The sequence below is a fragment of the Podarcis tiliguerta genome (assembly GCF_965153285.1).
Source record: "Podarcis tiliguerta genome assembly, chromosome: 6".
In the NCBI taxonomy this organism is placed as follows: Eukaryota; Metazoa; Chordata; class Lepidosauria; order Squamata; family Lacertidae; genus Podarcis; species Podarcis tiliguerta.
This window is the reverse complement of record NC_139539.1, coordinates 22,498,838-22,511,691: the sequence shown is the minus strand read 5'-3', so window position 1 is coordinate 22,511,691 and position 12,854 is coordinate 22,498,838. Positions and strand designations below refer to the sequence as shown.

At 44.4% G+C, this 12,854-nt stretch overlaps 1 protein-coding gene across 2 annotated transcripts in view; it reads right to left on the bottom strand.

The window, feature by feature from the left end:
- Positions 1-12,434, bottom strand: part of PABPC1L (poly(A) binding protein cytoplasmic 1 like) — a 31,119-nt gene extending 18,685 nt beyond the window's left edge. The window contains exons 1-8 of one of the 2 annotated variants that reach the window (XM_083446901.1): positions 12,192-12,354; positions 11,113-11,222; positions 6,351-6,562; positions 4,707-4,900; positions 4,011-4,126; positions 2,818-2,957; positions 2,094-2,188; positions 817-954 (exon numbers count right to left, since the gene is read on the bottom strand). In XM_083446901.1, coding sequence (XP_083303027.1) covers positions 817-954; positions 2,094-2,188; positions 2,818-2,957; positions 4,011-4,126; positions 4,707-4,900; positions 6,351-6,543 — 876 coding nt within the window. In that variant the 5' untranslated portion in view covers positions 6,544-6,562; positions 11,113-11,222; positions 12,192-12,354. Of the gene's footprint in view, positions 1-816; positions 955-2,093; positions 2,189-2,817; positions 2,958-4,010; positions 4,127-4,706; positions 4,901-6,350; positions 6,563-11,112; positions 11,223-12,191 lie in introns of both variants that reach the window. The other variant, XM_083446900.1, reaches the window with a different exon arrangement.
- Positions 12,435-12,854: the final 420 nt, after the last annotated feature.

Sequence of the window (12,854 nt, the reverse complement as noted above, 5' to 3'; positions counted from 1 at the left end):
ACTCTCAGGATAAGCAAACCAGCCTTATTTTCATTGATTTTTTTTTTAAAAGGCATCGAGATAAAACCCAACAAATTTCATCCCTTGCCACAAACAGGAACCATTACCATGTGCTGTCATTGCAGGTGACCTGTGCCTCAAGAAAGGACCACAACTCATCAACACAGCACATGCTTTCCGTGAAGGGGCCTTCAGGTTCAATTCCTAGCATCTGCCATTAGAGGAATCAGGGAGTAGCAGGCGATGGCAAAAGCCCGAGACCCTTGAAACCGTAGAGAACCATTGCCAGTCAAGAGTAGACATGAAATGGCCTAACAAATGACCTGAACTGGTAAGCTGCTTATCCTTCACTAGCTCTCAGTGAAGCAGGACTGAGAAATGTGGATTTCCTCTACATGGCCCAGTTACTTTACAGAATATTAATGGCTCAATCCAGAAATTGTTTTACCGCTTTTAGTTTACTGAATTTGGGATCTTTCCTATTTTAACCTTACATAATTTTATTGTAGACCAAGGGGGACATACAATTACAGCCTGAAATTTGTTTCCACTGTTTTGGGTACTGGATTTTAAATTGCTGTAATCCTTCTGCTGGTGAATGGTGGGTAATAAATTTATTAGTAGCAGTAATAGAAACGATGCCTGCAAATAAATAAATAAATAAATATTTATAAATGACTATTTTTGGTATGGCATAACTGAGTATTGGATATCTACCGCAGCATTTGAGATTTTGAAAGTCAGCAGGTGTGCTGCTTTTTTTAAAAAAAAGTGTACCTTGCCACACTTGATGACCTTGTTGTCACTTAGCATTACCTGGTATCTGTTTACTCTCTCCTGCTTGATCTGCTCAAATTTGCGCTTCAGTTCACTCTGGCGTTCCATCCTCTTCTGAGCTCGGCCAACATACACCATTCGCCCATTGATCTCCGTCCCATTCATGTCTTCAACAGCCTGCCAGGAGACCAGGTGTCAACAAAGAGGGTTGTGCATAGGAAGAAATCTCACGACTAACTCCACCCCTCAAAGGACCACAAATCCGTCTTGCAGAATGATGCCCTTTGCTCTGTTTCAATTTTGTAATGAACTTTGCAAAGCCTTCGCTTCTGAGCTATCCTAGGCAATGAAATCCCCCTACCCGCAACCAAGAGCAATTTAGTTGGTATTGTAGCCATCATGCATTCATAGCAAACACGAGAGAGATTCATATGCAAAAAGGACATAGACGAACTAGAACTGCTTCGGAGGATGGAAACAAAGATGGTCAGGAGTGTAGAAATGATGTTTTATTCTGTTTTTAATATTTTGTTGGGAGCTGCCCAGAGTGGCTGGGGAAACCTAGCCAGATGGGTGGGGTATAAATAATAAACCATTATTGTTATTATTATTATTACATCTTATAATGAGAGGTTGAATCAACTGGGGTGTGTTTGGTCCAGGGAAGACTGAGAGAACACACAACAGCAGCACTCATCAAATACCTGAAGAGCTGTCACCCCAAAGAGGACAGATTCAGCAGTCCCCACCATATATTTAAAGCACAATTACACCACTTTAACAGGCATGGCTTCCCTAAAGAATCTTGGAAACTGTAGTTTATCCATCACAGAGCTACAATTCCCAGCACCCTTAACAAATTACAGTTCCCAATATTCTTTGCGGGAAAGCCTTTAAACGTACGATATGAATGTGACAAGATTTCATTTCCTCTGCTGCACCAGCGGCTGCATCTCACTTGAATGTTAGGAGTCAGTTCTTGCTGGTAAAATCAGTTTGGCAATGGAACCAATGATCAAAGCAACTGGAGAGACTCTCCCTTGTGAGAGGTCTTTAAGCAGAAGCTATATGCAGCCATCTGTTGGGGTTGCTCTAGCTCTGGGACTTCCCACACTAGACGGCCTCCTCCAACTTTATGATCACAAAACAGGGAGGTCCCTGGTGGAGAAAGCCCATTTACTCCTTTAGGTGCACACACATCCAAGTCAGGTCTTTCTCCCACCAACAAGTCTTCAGCTCCATCTTGACAGCTACATTCCCTGGAACAGGAACAAGCAAGCATTGGGCACAGACAAATAGATCAAAGACCATCTTGCCTTCTGAGCATCTTCATGCTTCTCAAAGTTGACAAACCCAAACCCTTTTGAATGGCCTGCATTATCCATCATCACCTTGACGCTCAACGTCTTTCCTGGAAAGTAGAACAAGAAACTATAAGACGGTGTGACATTGCTGGAGCCACAAGTTACAATAGACTCACGTTGGTGCCATGCAATTGGGGCTATTGGGCGAAATCCAATGGTGCCTGTCCACCAGCGCAACAGAACAGTTTTGCCTGTCTGCCAGCAGAACAGATCCAGTTGACGGAATGGATTCCCCCTCATCCATGCCTCCAAAATCTGTCCTGGGGAGCTGAGGGATTCTCGGGAGCAGATTTGGGAGGATGCAGGAAATGTAGTGGGAAGATGAAGGAGACGTCCACTCTCAAAAACACTGGATCTTATTACATATGGGTAGAATCCGACATAAAGGCGAACGTTCCTTCAGGGCAAGGATTTCTTCTTGTGCATCAGAACATTCTCTCCCTCTCTCTCTCCTCTCCCCTGTTGGTGGAACACTGTTCAAAGCATTCCCCTGATCCTCTGGAGCAGATTTGCAAAAGGTGCACCTCGCATCGTATATGACACCAGGCTCAGGAAACAGGGGTGTTGTTCACCCAAAATAGCCTGGCAGCCCAATCTCCGAGGTCTGGCAGGCCTAATTAGGCCCACAGGCTGAAACTTCCCTGCCAATCACTATACTTCAAAGTGCCGCATTTACCAAATTTTGAGAATATTTCCTGTAGTCGCTCATCATGCATGTCATCCCCAAAGTTCTTGATGTAGACATTGGTGAATTCCATTGCCTTGGCGCCATATTCTGCTTCCCGCTCTCGCCGAGATTTAAAATGGCCAACGAACCTGTAAACAGGGCGAATGGTGAAGCCACTTTTAAAAATGCATTGTGTGTACCATAAGACGAGGTCAGGAAAACCTCCCAAGCTATATTAAGTAGGCAAGAACTGAGACAGCTTTATCGATCACCATGCTCTAATAAAGCCACAAGTGCCCAGTTTTGCCTTGCCAGTGCTCAGGAGACGCCGTCATGAGGGGAGAGGCAGGATTATCTCTGTTTGGTGCAGCTCTAGAGACCTTTAAGCTAGGAGAGCCTGATGCTTGAGCAGTGATAACATTGCTCATGCCTGTATTTTGCATCAACCTTGCAGGGTGGATTTCAGCTGTAACCACTGGTCTTCTTAAGGCAGTGTAGAGAAAACTGTGAATTGGCAAGGCATCTTCTAGACAAAGGATTTATACAGCACATGAAACAGTGAGGGCTCGCCCCCCCTTCACTCGTCCCATGCCTAGAAAGCATGGTTCCAAGTGGTTTCCTACTTGTCCTTTCCGAATACAGGTCTGAGTGGTTTTCTGTTTGCCTCACAACTTGCCCCAGGAAAACCAGCTCTTTAGTGCTGAATTGGAGCAAACATCAATCCAAGGAAAACCCAGTTGACGTATGCTCCAATTCAATGTGAAAGAGCGGGTTTTCTTGGGAGGAGAAGCGGTGGAACAAGTGGAAGTCTGGATGAGCTGTTGCTCTTCCGGCCAACTGTGTTGCTGCTGGAAATGCACATTTTCTATACTCACAGGGGAAACGAATTAGTGACCTTATGGACTGTTTTGCATGCTAAACTTGCCCTAAAATACTGGATACTTGCATTTACTTACAAATATTCTTGTTATTCTATCATTTGATACATGTTTCCAAGGAAATTTGTTGCACCTTTTACTAACCTTGGTTTTCCTTTGTGCTTAAACCCTTATTCTAAATTGTGTTCTGCATAGGAGGGGCTCTGTTATTTATTTATGTGTGCAATGCATCTAACATATTAAGAGAGTCAACAACATTTGATCTCGCAGTCACCCACTTCACCCATACCTGCACCCTAGCTCCCAACCCCAGCTTCCACTTACACCTTACGGTCATTGAGAAGCATTCCATTCATCGTGTCAATTGCTCTGTTTGCTGCCTCGTGGGTCTCAAAATGGACAAAGCCGTAACCTCGGGATCCATTCTCATCACAAACAACCTGTTAAGACATGGGTGGGTATGAGGGAAGAGAAAAAAAGGAAGTCATACAACTGAAAATGAAAAAGATGGGCCCTTGATTTCCCCCCAGTTTGCATGTATATCTGCTCAGTGGTTACAAAGCCCCCCTAAACAGTGACCCTGAGTCACAGACACATTTCGGTGTAACCCTAATCAATGGGGCCCATCAGCAATGAGTAAAAACCTTGGTTTCAAATAGAGAGAGAAAATAACTTGAAGAAAATCGGAATGGGGTTGGTGTCTAATTCAATGAGGTCTCTCTCAGTACTGAAGTGCTGTTTCTTTGGATCAGCAGAGAAGTTCTGAGATTCAAGGAACCATTGTGATGCTAGAGGGGGTGGGAAATTGCCCAAAGTGTTTTGCCTAGAGGCTACCTCAAGATTGTTTTGAATTTTAAATTACCACCCACCAAATGTTATTACACAAAAGTGAAGCCAGACTGCTTAGAAACCACTGGTCAAAAATTGAATAGATCAGGATAAAAGGAATGATAGACAACACATATACTAGAATGCTCAAAGCAGATCAGGTGATGTTATTTCTGCCAGTGACATAGCTACCTTGCAAGAAAGGATATTTCCAAAGGCTGAGAATGTATCATACAAAGCTTTGTTATCAATGGAATCGTCCAGGTTCTTGATGAAGATGTTCCCAACGCCTGATTTCCTGAGTCCTGGGTCCCGTTGGGACCACATGATGCGAATGGGTCGGCCTTTTATCACTTCAAAATTCATGGTATCCAAGGCCCGCTCAGCTAGCAGGGGAGGGAAAGCTCATTTGTTTACACAGAAACAAAAACCAAAAGCTGGAAGCAAAGAAGCCCAGTCTCTCACCTTGCAAACACCTGTGTGTGAGCACATTCATTTTACTACCAACAGGGAAGATCGCAAAGTCTTTCGACAGGAGTGGGGCTTAAGAAATTGGTGTTAAGAAGAGAAGCTCTGGCTTCTGGAAAACATGACTGGAAGCTGTAGGTACAAATAACTTGCCATGGTTTCTAAGTCAACCATCTGGAAACAAGACCATAGCTGCATCATGGGTCAAGTGGTAAAGGCCATTAGATGCAGGACTGGGGAAGATACGACCCTTCAGGTATTGTTGTGCTGCAACTCCCACTGACCACCAGCCCCACTTGCTGGGGCTGATGGGAAATAAATCCACAGATGTTTTATTCCTCCTGTGGGACATTTGCAATGGCTAATCTTAATCACTGTGGCCTAGTGAACAGGGCAAGGCTGAAGCTTCCTTTCACTTCGGTTTAGCTCAACACTTATCTTACAGCTACCAGAAATTATTTGGAACACAAAAGGTTACTTGCCAGCTAATTTCTCAATGTTCAGATCCCCTAAATGGGGATCAAAATGAGTACTGTAGAGCCCCAAACTCTGCTTGAAAGCAGAGCTTGAGTTGCCCTTTTGCCTGGCCAAACTTGCTTCGTTTTCCAGAGGAAGACTTAGTAGTCATGGGCACATCATACAATAATAATAATAATTTATTATTTGTACCCCCATCCATCTGGCTGGGTTTCCCCAGCCACTCTGGATGGCTTCCACAGAGACCAAAAATACACTAAAATGTCACACATTAAAAATTTCCCTGAACAGGGCTGCCTTAAGATATCTTCTGAATGTCAGGTAGTTGTTTATCTCTTTGACATCTGATGGGAGGGCGTTCCACAGGGCGGGCGCCACTACCGAGAAGGCCCTCCATACAACATGGATTTATCAGGCTGCAGCTGAGGGAGAGATGGGAAACAGGGCCACTTCATGGGCTCAGCTGAAACCAAAAACATTTGGATCCCCCTCTCTCTCCAGACCAGCAACGGGGCACCTGAGGACCTCCAGATGACGGTGAACTACAGTTCCCAGCAACCCCTGGCCATGCTGGCCAGGGCTGATGGGAGTTGGAGTCCAACAACATCCAGAGGATAGCAGTCTCCCCACCTGTGCACCAAACCCTTTCCCTCTCCACTATTATAAGAACTTTATTAACTAGCGCCAGAGTTTCCTCCCTTTTCTTTCTCTGCTCCTTTTCCTTTCGTGTCCTGCCTTTGAGATAGCCTCTGACCTCAGGCAACACAGTATTACTTTTTATTGATCTGTAATCTACCCTGGGAGTCTTTCCAGCTGAAGAATGGAGCAAAGATAATTGATGCAAACAAAATACAACATTTGAGAGTTTAGAAGAAGTTCTCACTCACTTACCATCAGCAGGCTGTTGAAAATTTATGTAGGCATAACCTAGCGATCGGCGTGTGGAGACATCTCGGCAAACTCTGATGGACAGAATTGGTCCAGCAGGCGAGAATTTCTCGTACAACATGGCTTCGGTTACATCCGGGTGCAAGTCGCCCACATAGAGGGAGGCTAGCGGATATCCTGGGCCACTAGCATTCATGGTCAATCATGCAGTTTAACTTGGGAAGTGAAGCAAAACCTAGTTACTCCCAGGCAGCATAACAGGGATCTTTAGAGATGCAAAAATAGCAGGACTCTATAGGGTAGATTCCATGTAAACCTCTGACTGAGCTCTTGAAGTTGCCTGCAAATGAAACCCACTATATCCAGAGTCATTTTCACCAAGTTCCTCCCCTCCCTGCCCATGCAATGTAAATAGGAGTAACACATAGAATCATAGAGTTGGAAGAGACTACAAGGGCCATTGAGTCCAACCCCCTGCCAAGCAGGAAACACCATCAGAGCACTCCTGACATATGGTTGTCAAGCCTCTGCTTAAAGACCTCCAAAGAAGGAGACTCCACCACACTCCTTGGCAGCAAATTCCACTGTTGAACAGCTCTTACTGTCAGGAAGTTCTTCCTAATGTTTAGGTGGAATCTTCTTTCTTGTAGTTCGGATCCATTGCTCTGTGTCCGCTTCTCTGGAGCAGCAGAAAACAACCTTTCTCCCTCCTCTATGTGACATCCTTTTATATATTTGAACATGGCTATCATATCACCCCTTAACCTCCTCTTCTCCAGGCTAAACATGCCCAGCTCCCTTAGCCGTTCCTCATAAGGCATCGTTTCCAGGCCTTTGACCATTTTGGTTGCCCTCCTCTGGACACGTTCCAGTTTGTCAGTGTCCTTCTTGAACTGTGGTACATGTATTTACTAATGTATATTAGTACGTCTGCATAGATTTTATACAAGGTATAAAGGTAAAGGTAAAGGGACCCCTGACCATTAGGTCCAGTCGTGGACGACTCTGGGGTTGCGGCGCTCATCTCGCTTTATTGGCCGAGGGAGCCGCTGTACAGCTTCTGGGTCATGTGGCCAGCATGACTAAGCCGTTTCTGGTGAACCAGAGCAGTGCACGGAAACGCTGTTTACCTTCCCACCGAAGCGGTACTTATTTATCTATTTGCACTTTGACGTGCTTTCGAACTGCTAGGTTGGCAGGAGAAGGTATTGAGCAACGGGAGCTCAACCTGTCGCGGGGATTCGAACCGCCGACCTTCTGATTGTCAAGTCCTAGGCTCTGTGGTTTAACCCACAGCGGCACCCGCGTCCCCTATACAAGGTATCTGACATGCAAAGCTGCACCCGACAAGTTTCATGCTTAGCAGAACAGAATTCCGCTCATGCAGAGGCACTTGCACCCCTTGCTTCTATAATATTGTCTGGAGGGTTGGGATTCTGGAGACTCTCTGGAGAAGGAAGGGGGAAGTCCGCTCATGCAACAATTCAACCCATACTCCACTATGCAGGCACTATTACAACCTCTTTGCCCCCTTGGATAGCACCTCCACACCATAATGCACCATAGGTAATAATAAACAGAAGAGGGTGTGTGTGTATATATATATATAGAGAGAGAGAGAACATGAGAAATTATGGTGCATTAGAGATCCATAACCCATGTGCTGAGACTTCTGCATTGCAGGGGGTTGAGCTAGATGACCCTCAGGGTCCCTTCTAACTCTATGATTTTATGGTCCCAACATCCTCAAGTTGTTTTGACCTGCAACTCCCATCAGCCCCACCCAGTGGGGCCACTAGTCCGAGATGATGGGAACTGCAAGCCAACAAATTCTGGAACACAACAGGTTGAGTGGAAGGGTGTAATACAGAGGTTCCCCAAACTTTTTCATGCCGCCTTGGTTCCATAAATTCATCTCCAGTTCCCCCTACCCTATAAAAATTATTATTCAGAACAGTGGTTGGCACAATCTACTTAAGGAAGATAAGGACACAATACAATTCAAAACGGTAACAACTGAACATTTATTCACACACCAATTAGAACGATTTAGTTTTAATTAACCAATTCAACCAAACTGATGAACTTGATCCAGTGATGCCAGATTTTCAAAGTTCCCCTGTCGCTCCCTTAACTCTCAGAGGGGCCCCTCTAGGTAACCCACCCACCCCCACCCACAATAGGGGGTATCTCCCACTTTGGGACCCAATGGTGCCATATAGGGTCCAATGCTCACCAGCAGATTACAGGAGCCAAGTGGGGTAAGACTCAACAGAGGATCTGGGCACAGCACTGCATAAATTTAAGGATGACTCCCAAAAGATGTGCTGTGTCATATTCCTATAGCCAGCCTTCCTTGTTAGATGGGGCAGCCACATTTCTAGGTGGGGGCATTTTTTGGGTGGAGAGGGGTGTCAGTCAATTCAATGCCAACTCATTGGTAGAGGATTTGAGGGCCAGGGAAAGGCAGCAACCTTCCCCCCTCGCTCCTCCGCGCAGGAAGTGTGTGTTAATTTGATGTTCACATAGCCCATTAGGTAAGTTAAGAGAAAATTTACACCAGGAATTAAATGACTGGCATATTTTTTGTTTCATAGGGGGGAAAGGATGACAAGGATACAGTGAACAGGGGGATACCAACAAGTGTAAAAGAAAGGAAGCAGTTTAAGTTATAACTAAAAAGTTGAAAACTGGTGTGGAGCTTGTTTTCCTGCTCAAAAAAACAACAAAAAACAACAACCCAGTTTTAATCTTGTATCACGATACCATAAAACAAGTTTACAAACGAAGAACCACTTAGATTGCAACCATAGTCAAGCATTTGGGGAGAGTGCTGCTGAGAAAAATATGCATGACAAAACAAACTTAGGGGCAGAGAGAAAAGTTTAGGGTGTGTTTGTTAACTCCCCCTTGAGGGTCCCTCCTCCCTTGTCTCGTTCCTGACCTTTAGATTTTCCTTCCTCCTGGACAATTAAGGGGAAACCTTTTAACTGGTTGCTGTATAAAGAACTAACTAAGCAATTGGAAACTAATTGTGGAATGTAACTAGACTTGTTTTTAACTGGTTGCTTAGTTGATTTTTCTGTCTAGAAATGGTCTCACACTGAACGGCACACATTGGGGAAACCAGAAATTAGGCCTGAGTCACAGCCTAGGTTACAACCAGCAAACTGCAGGGTTACGTTGTGTGACTTGGAAACTATGGTTCTACTCATGAAGCCTAATAACCACATTAGCCTTTTCTGCAGCCCCATCACCCTGCTGACTCATGCTTGAGATCCTTCTCACAAACTGCCAAGGCAGGTATTTCCTGTGCTTTTAGTGTGTCTGCTTAAATCCACAACTTCACTTGTGTCTCGGCTGAAAGGTGGGGGAGATGAGGTAGGAAAGAAATCCAGAAAGCCAACTCCAAATTCAGTATGTCTCTTAATTAAAGCACTAGTGGAGCATTAAACCGGCTCAACTTCAAGCTGCAGTTCTTTGCACACTTAATTTGGGAACATGTTCATCTGAAATCTTGACTAAGAGTAAACATGCATAGAACCTGGCTATACATGTAACAATATACTGCCTTTTCCTGATTTCCCAACCCCTCCCACCAGCCAGCTTTCCCCTCCAACCCATAAAGCACTCACATGTGACGCTACGCAAGGCCGCCAGCAAACATTCACCTTCAGTGCTGGTCCTCCCTCATGTGGGAGCAGCTCTCAGAAATACATTGCCCCGCCCCCTTCACTCATAGGTGTGGCCAGCCACTTCCTGTAGCACCACCACCTGCTCTAACCATTCCAGCCATTGTTGGGGGTCCGCTAATCGGGTCCAAGCTGCCTTGGTCACTGAAAAGCCAATAAATGCCATAGACAGAGGAGATTCCCATAATCACTCGTTTATTCAGCTGCTCCCACTGACTGAAACAGGACACCCTGCCTGGAGACCTTGAAGGGGAGAGTTGCCTGGCAGAGGGAGGATTTTCTGAAAATCACATAGCAACGTTATCTGGTCTTCACATATTTGTGGCTCACCCTCCTAAATTCTAAAGCAGGTAGTTTTTTACAGAGGCAAAATGGCATCAGTTAGGCTAACCAAAAAACAGGAGAAGAACAGGCGTCTGTGGCTTTTCCTGAGACCCTACACCATGCTGACAGTCCCTCCCGAGTTAAAAGTACAGGGCAAGGCAATAAAACCAGCTCTTTTGTTAAGTGTTCAGGGTGGGAAGCTGGGTTTTGTGCTCCTGTGAACTTTGATGCCAACACGAGCAGTTAAGGTTGTCATCCACTCATTTGTAAGACACTTCATGGATTCAAAATACTACAAAACAGAGTCCACCGCCTTGCCTACTCTGCAGGTTTGTTTTCAAAGAAAGAGGTACTGGAATTCAACTCTGGGGTGAAAGCTATGCACTTCCCTTCTAAAAACTAGGGGTGGGTGAGGAGAGGGGTCGGCTGTAGATTTTTTTTGGGGGGGGGTTTAAAAATATAAACATAGTCTGTATAGACTTTTGTTTAATACTAATCTGGGCTTACCTAGTTCTACTCACGAGCAGAGCCAATGAAATTAATGGACCCAAGTTAGTTTTGTTTAGTTATTTGGACCATTTATGTACTGTTTAAACAAAATGGAGGGGGTGGGATTCAACTATAACAAGCCCCACTAGTAGAAACTTGTACAAAGACCATCACTAGCACAACAGAGCTCCCCCACCCCAGAACAGCATGCAGGGGGAGAAGAGGGCAGACGGTTGAATCAGGCAAGCAGAAATGCTTACACCGACAGAGCAATCTTCTTGGCCCTATGCTGAATTCCTCCTTCTGTGTGGTTTAAGGACCTAATAAGAGCTTGCTGGATCAGGCCCATCTCACAGTGGCCAACAGGTGCCTATGGGAAGACCAAAAGCAGGATCCAGTGGCATAGTATGGGTTGCCAATGCACGGCGCCACACAAAGAGAACAGGAGGGAAATGGGCAGAGTACATATGTACATTCAAGTTATTCTGTGTTATGGGATAGGCCACTTCCTGGTTCACATGGAGAAGCGAACACAGCCCAACAATAGAAGTGCACAGATGTATTTGGGCAGCACAGGGTGTTGAAATTTTGCACCCCTAACAATTTTGCACCTGGGGCAACCACCGTGCCCCCCCCCCCGATACTACGCCACTGGTAGGATCTGGGACATTCCCACCTGTGATTTCCAGGAATGGTCACTAGGGGCACATTGCCTCCAGTGTTAGATGTGGTACATAGGTTACAAGAGAAAGTTGTAGCCGATCAAGTTCTACTCAAGAGTACACCCATTGAAATTAAGTGATCCATGCCCATTCACTTCAATGGGTCAACTATGAGTAGAACTAGCATTGGCTCCATCCATAGGTTAAAACATCCTTAATAAGCCACAAATATGAAAGAATCAATACATTCTGTAAAGCACAGTTAACAACTAAAGAGAGCATCCTCTTAAGTATCAAAATAAACTTTCTGCGTATAAACCAGCTGCATAAATATAAGGAAAGTTCATGGCAAAACTGTCCTCTAAGCATAAGGAAGTAAAATATTAAAAATGAAAAGAAACTAAATAATATAATCCTGCTTTTCTCAAAAGCTCTACTCTGGAGTATGACTGTTCATTACAGCCCATTGGAAACAGTCACTTGACCTGCTTCCTAACAAACAATTAAACTATGTTGAATCCTATGTACTAAAAGTGAATTTGTTTTTTTAAATGCCTGTTCTTATGTAGCCAGAATAACACTTTCTATGAACAAGAGGGAGGTAGCAACAAGCTTAGAGGAAAGACAATATGATTCAGGAATGCAAAAAAATGATTCAGGAAAAGTAACACACTCACCCAAGTCAAAGACAACTCAAAAAAGACTGAGCTTGCTGAAATAGTGGGGTGCAGGAAGGGTGGGGGGGAGACAAAACAGAAGGGAAGGAATGGAGTTTCTTGAAAGGGGTGTGGCTGGCCAGCCAGATGATAGGAGTTGTAGTCCAAAACAACAGGAAGGCACCTGGATGGGAGTAAGAGCTCCATTGAAAGCCTTGGGACTTACTTCTGAGCAACATGCGTAACAATGCACTATGTGTTCTGTATGTTGCTGCACTGACATTTACAATATGTTCTTTAGTTGCCACAATAGCAAACAAATACGGCATATTGTTCTCCAGGAGTTATGGACACGCACAAAACGAGTATTAAAAGATGGGAAGACACAGATTTCAGTCTCTCTCTTTTTCATTTGACCAAAATTATATTCAACTCGATTGTAAGTAGAACCTTTAAGCAATTTACATATGCAAGGAAAGTTTAAGTAAGCGTAACCCTTGGGACTTCCCTAGGAAGAGTGAAGAGGTAAATCAGACACTGAAAATTTTTGTATGTTTATTTATTTCACAAAATTTACATACTATTTGATTGTAAAACCAAACCAAACAGCAAAGTGGTTTACAAAAACAAAGCAATAAACTAAAAAACAGATTAAAACACACGTCAGTGTTCTACGTATCTTGC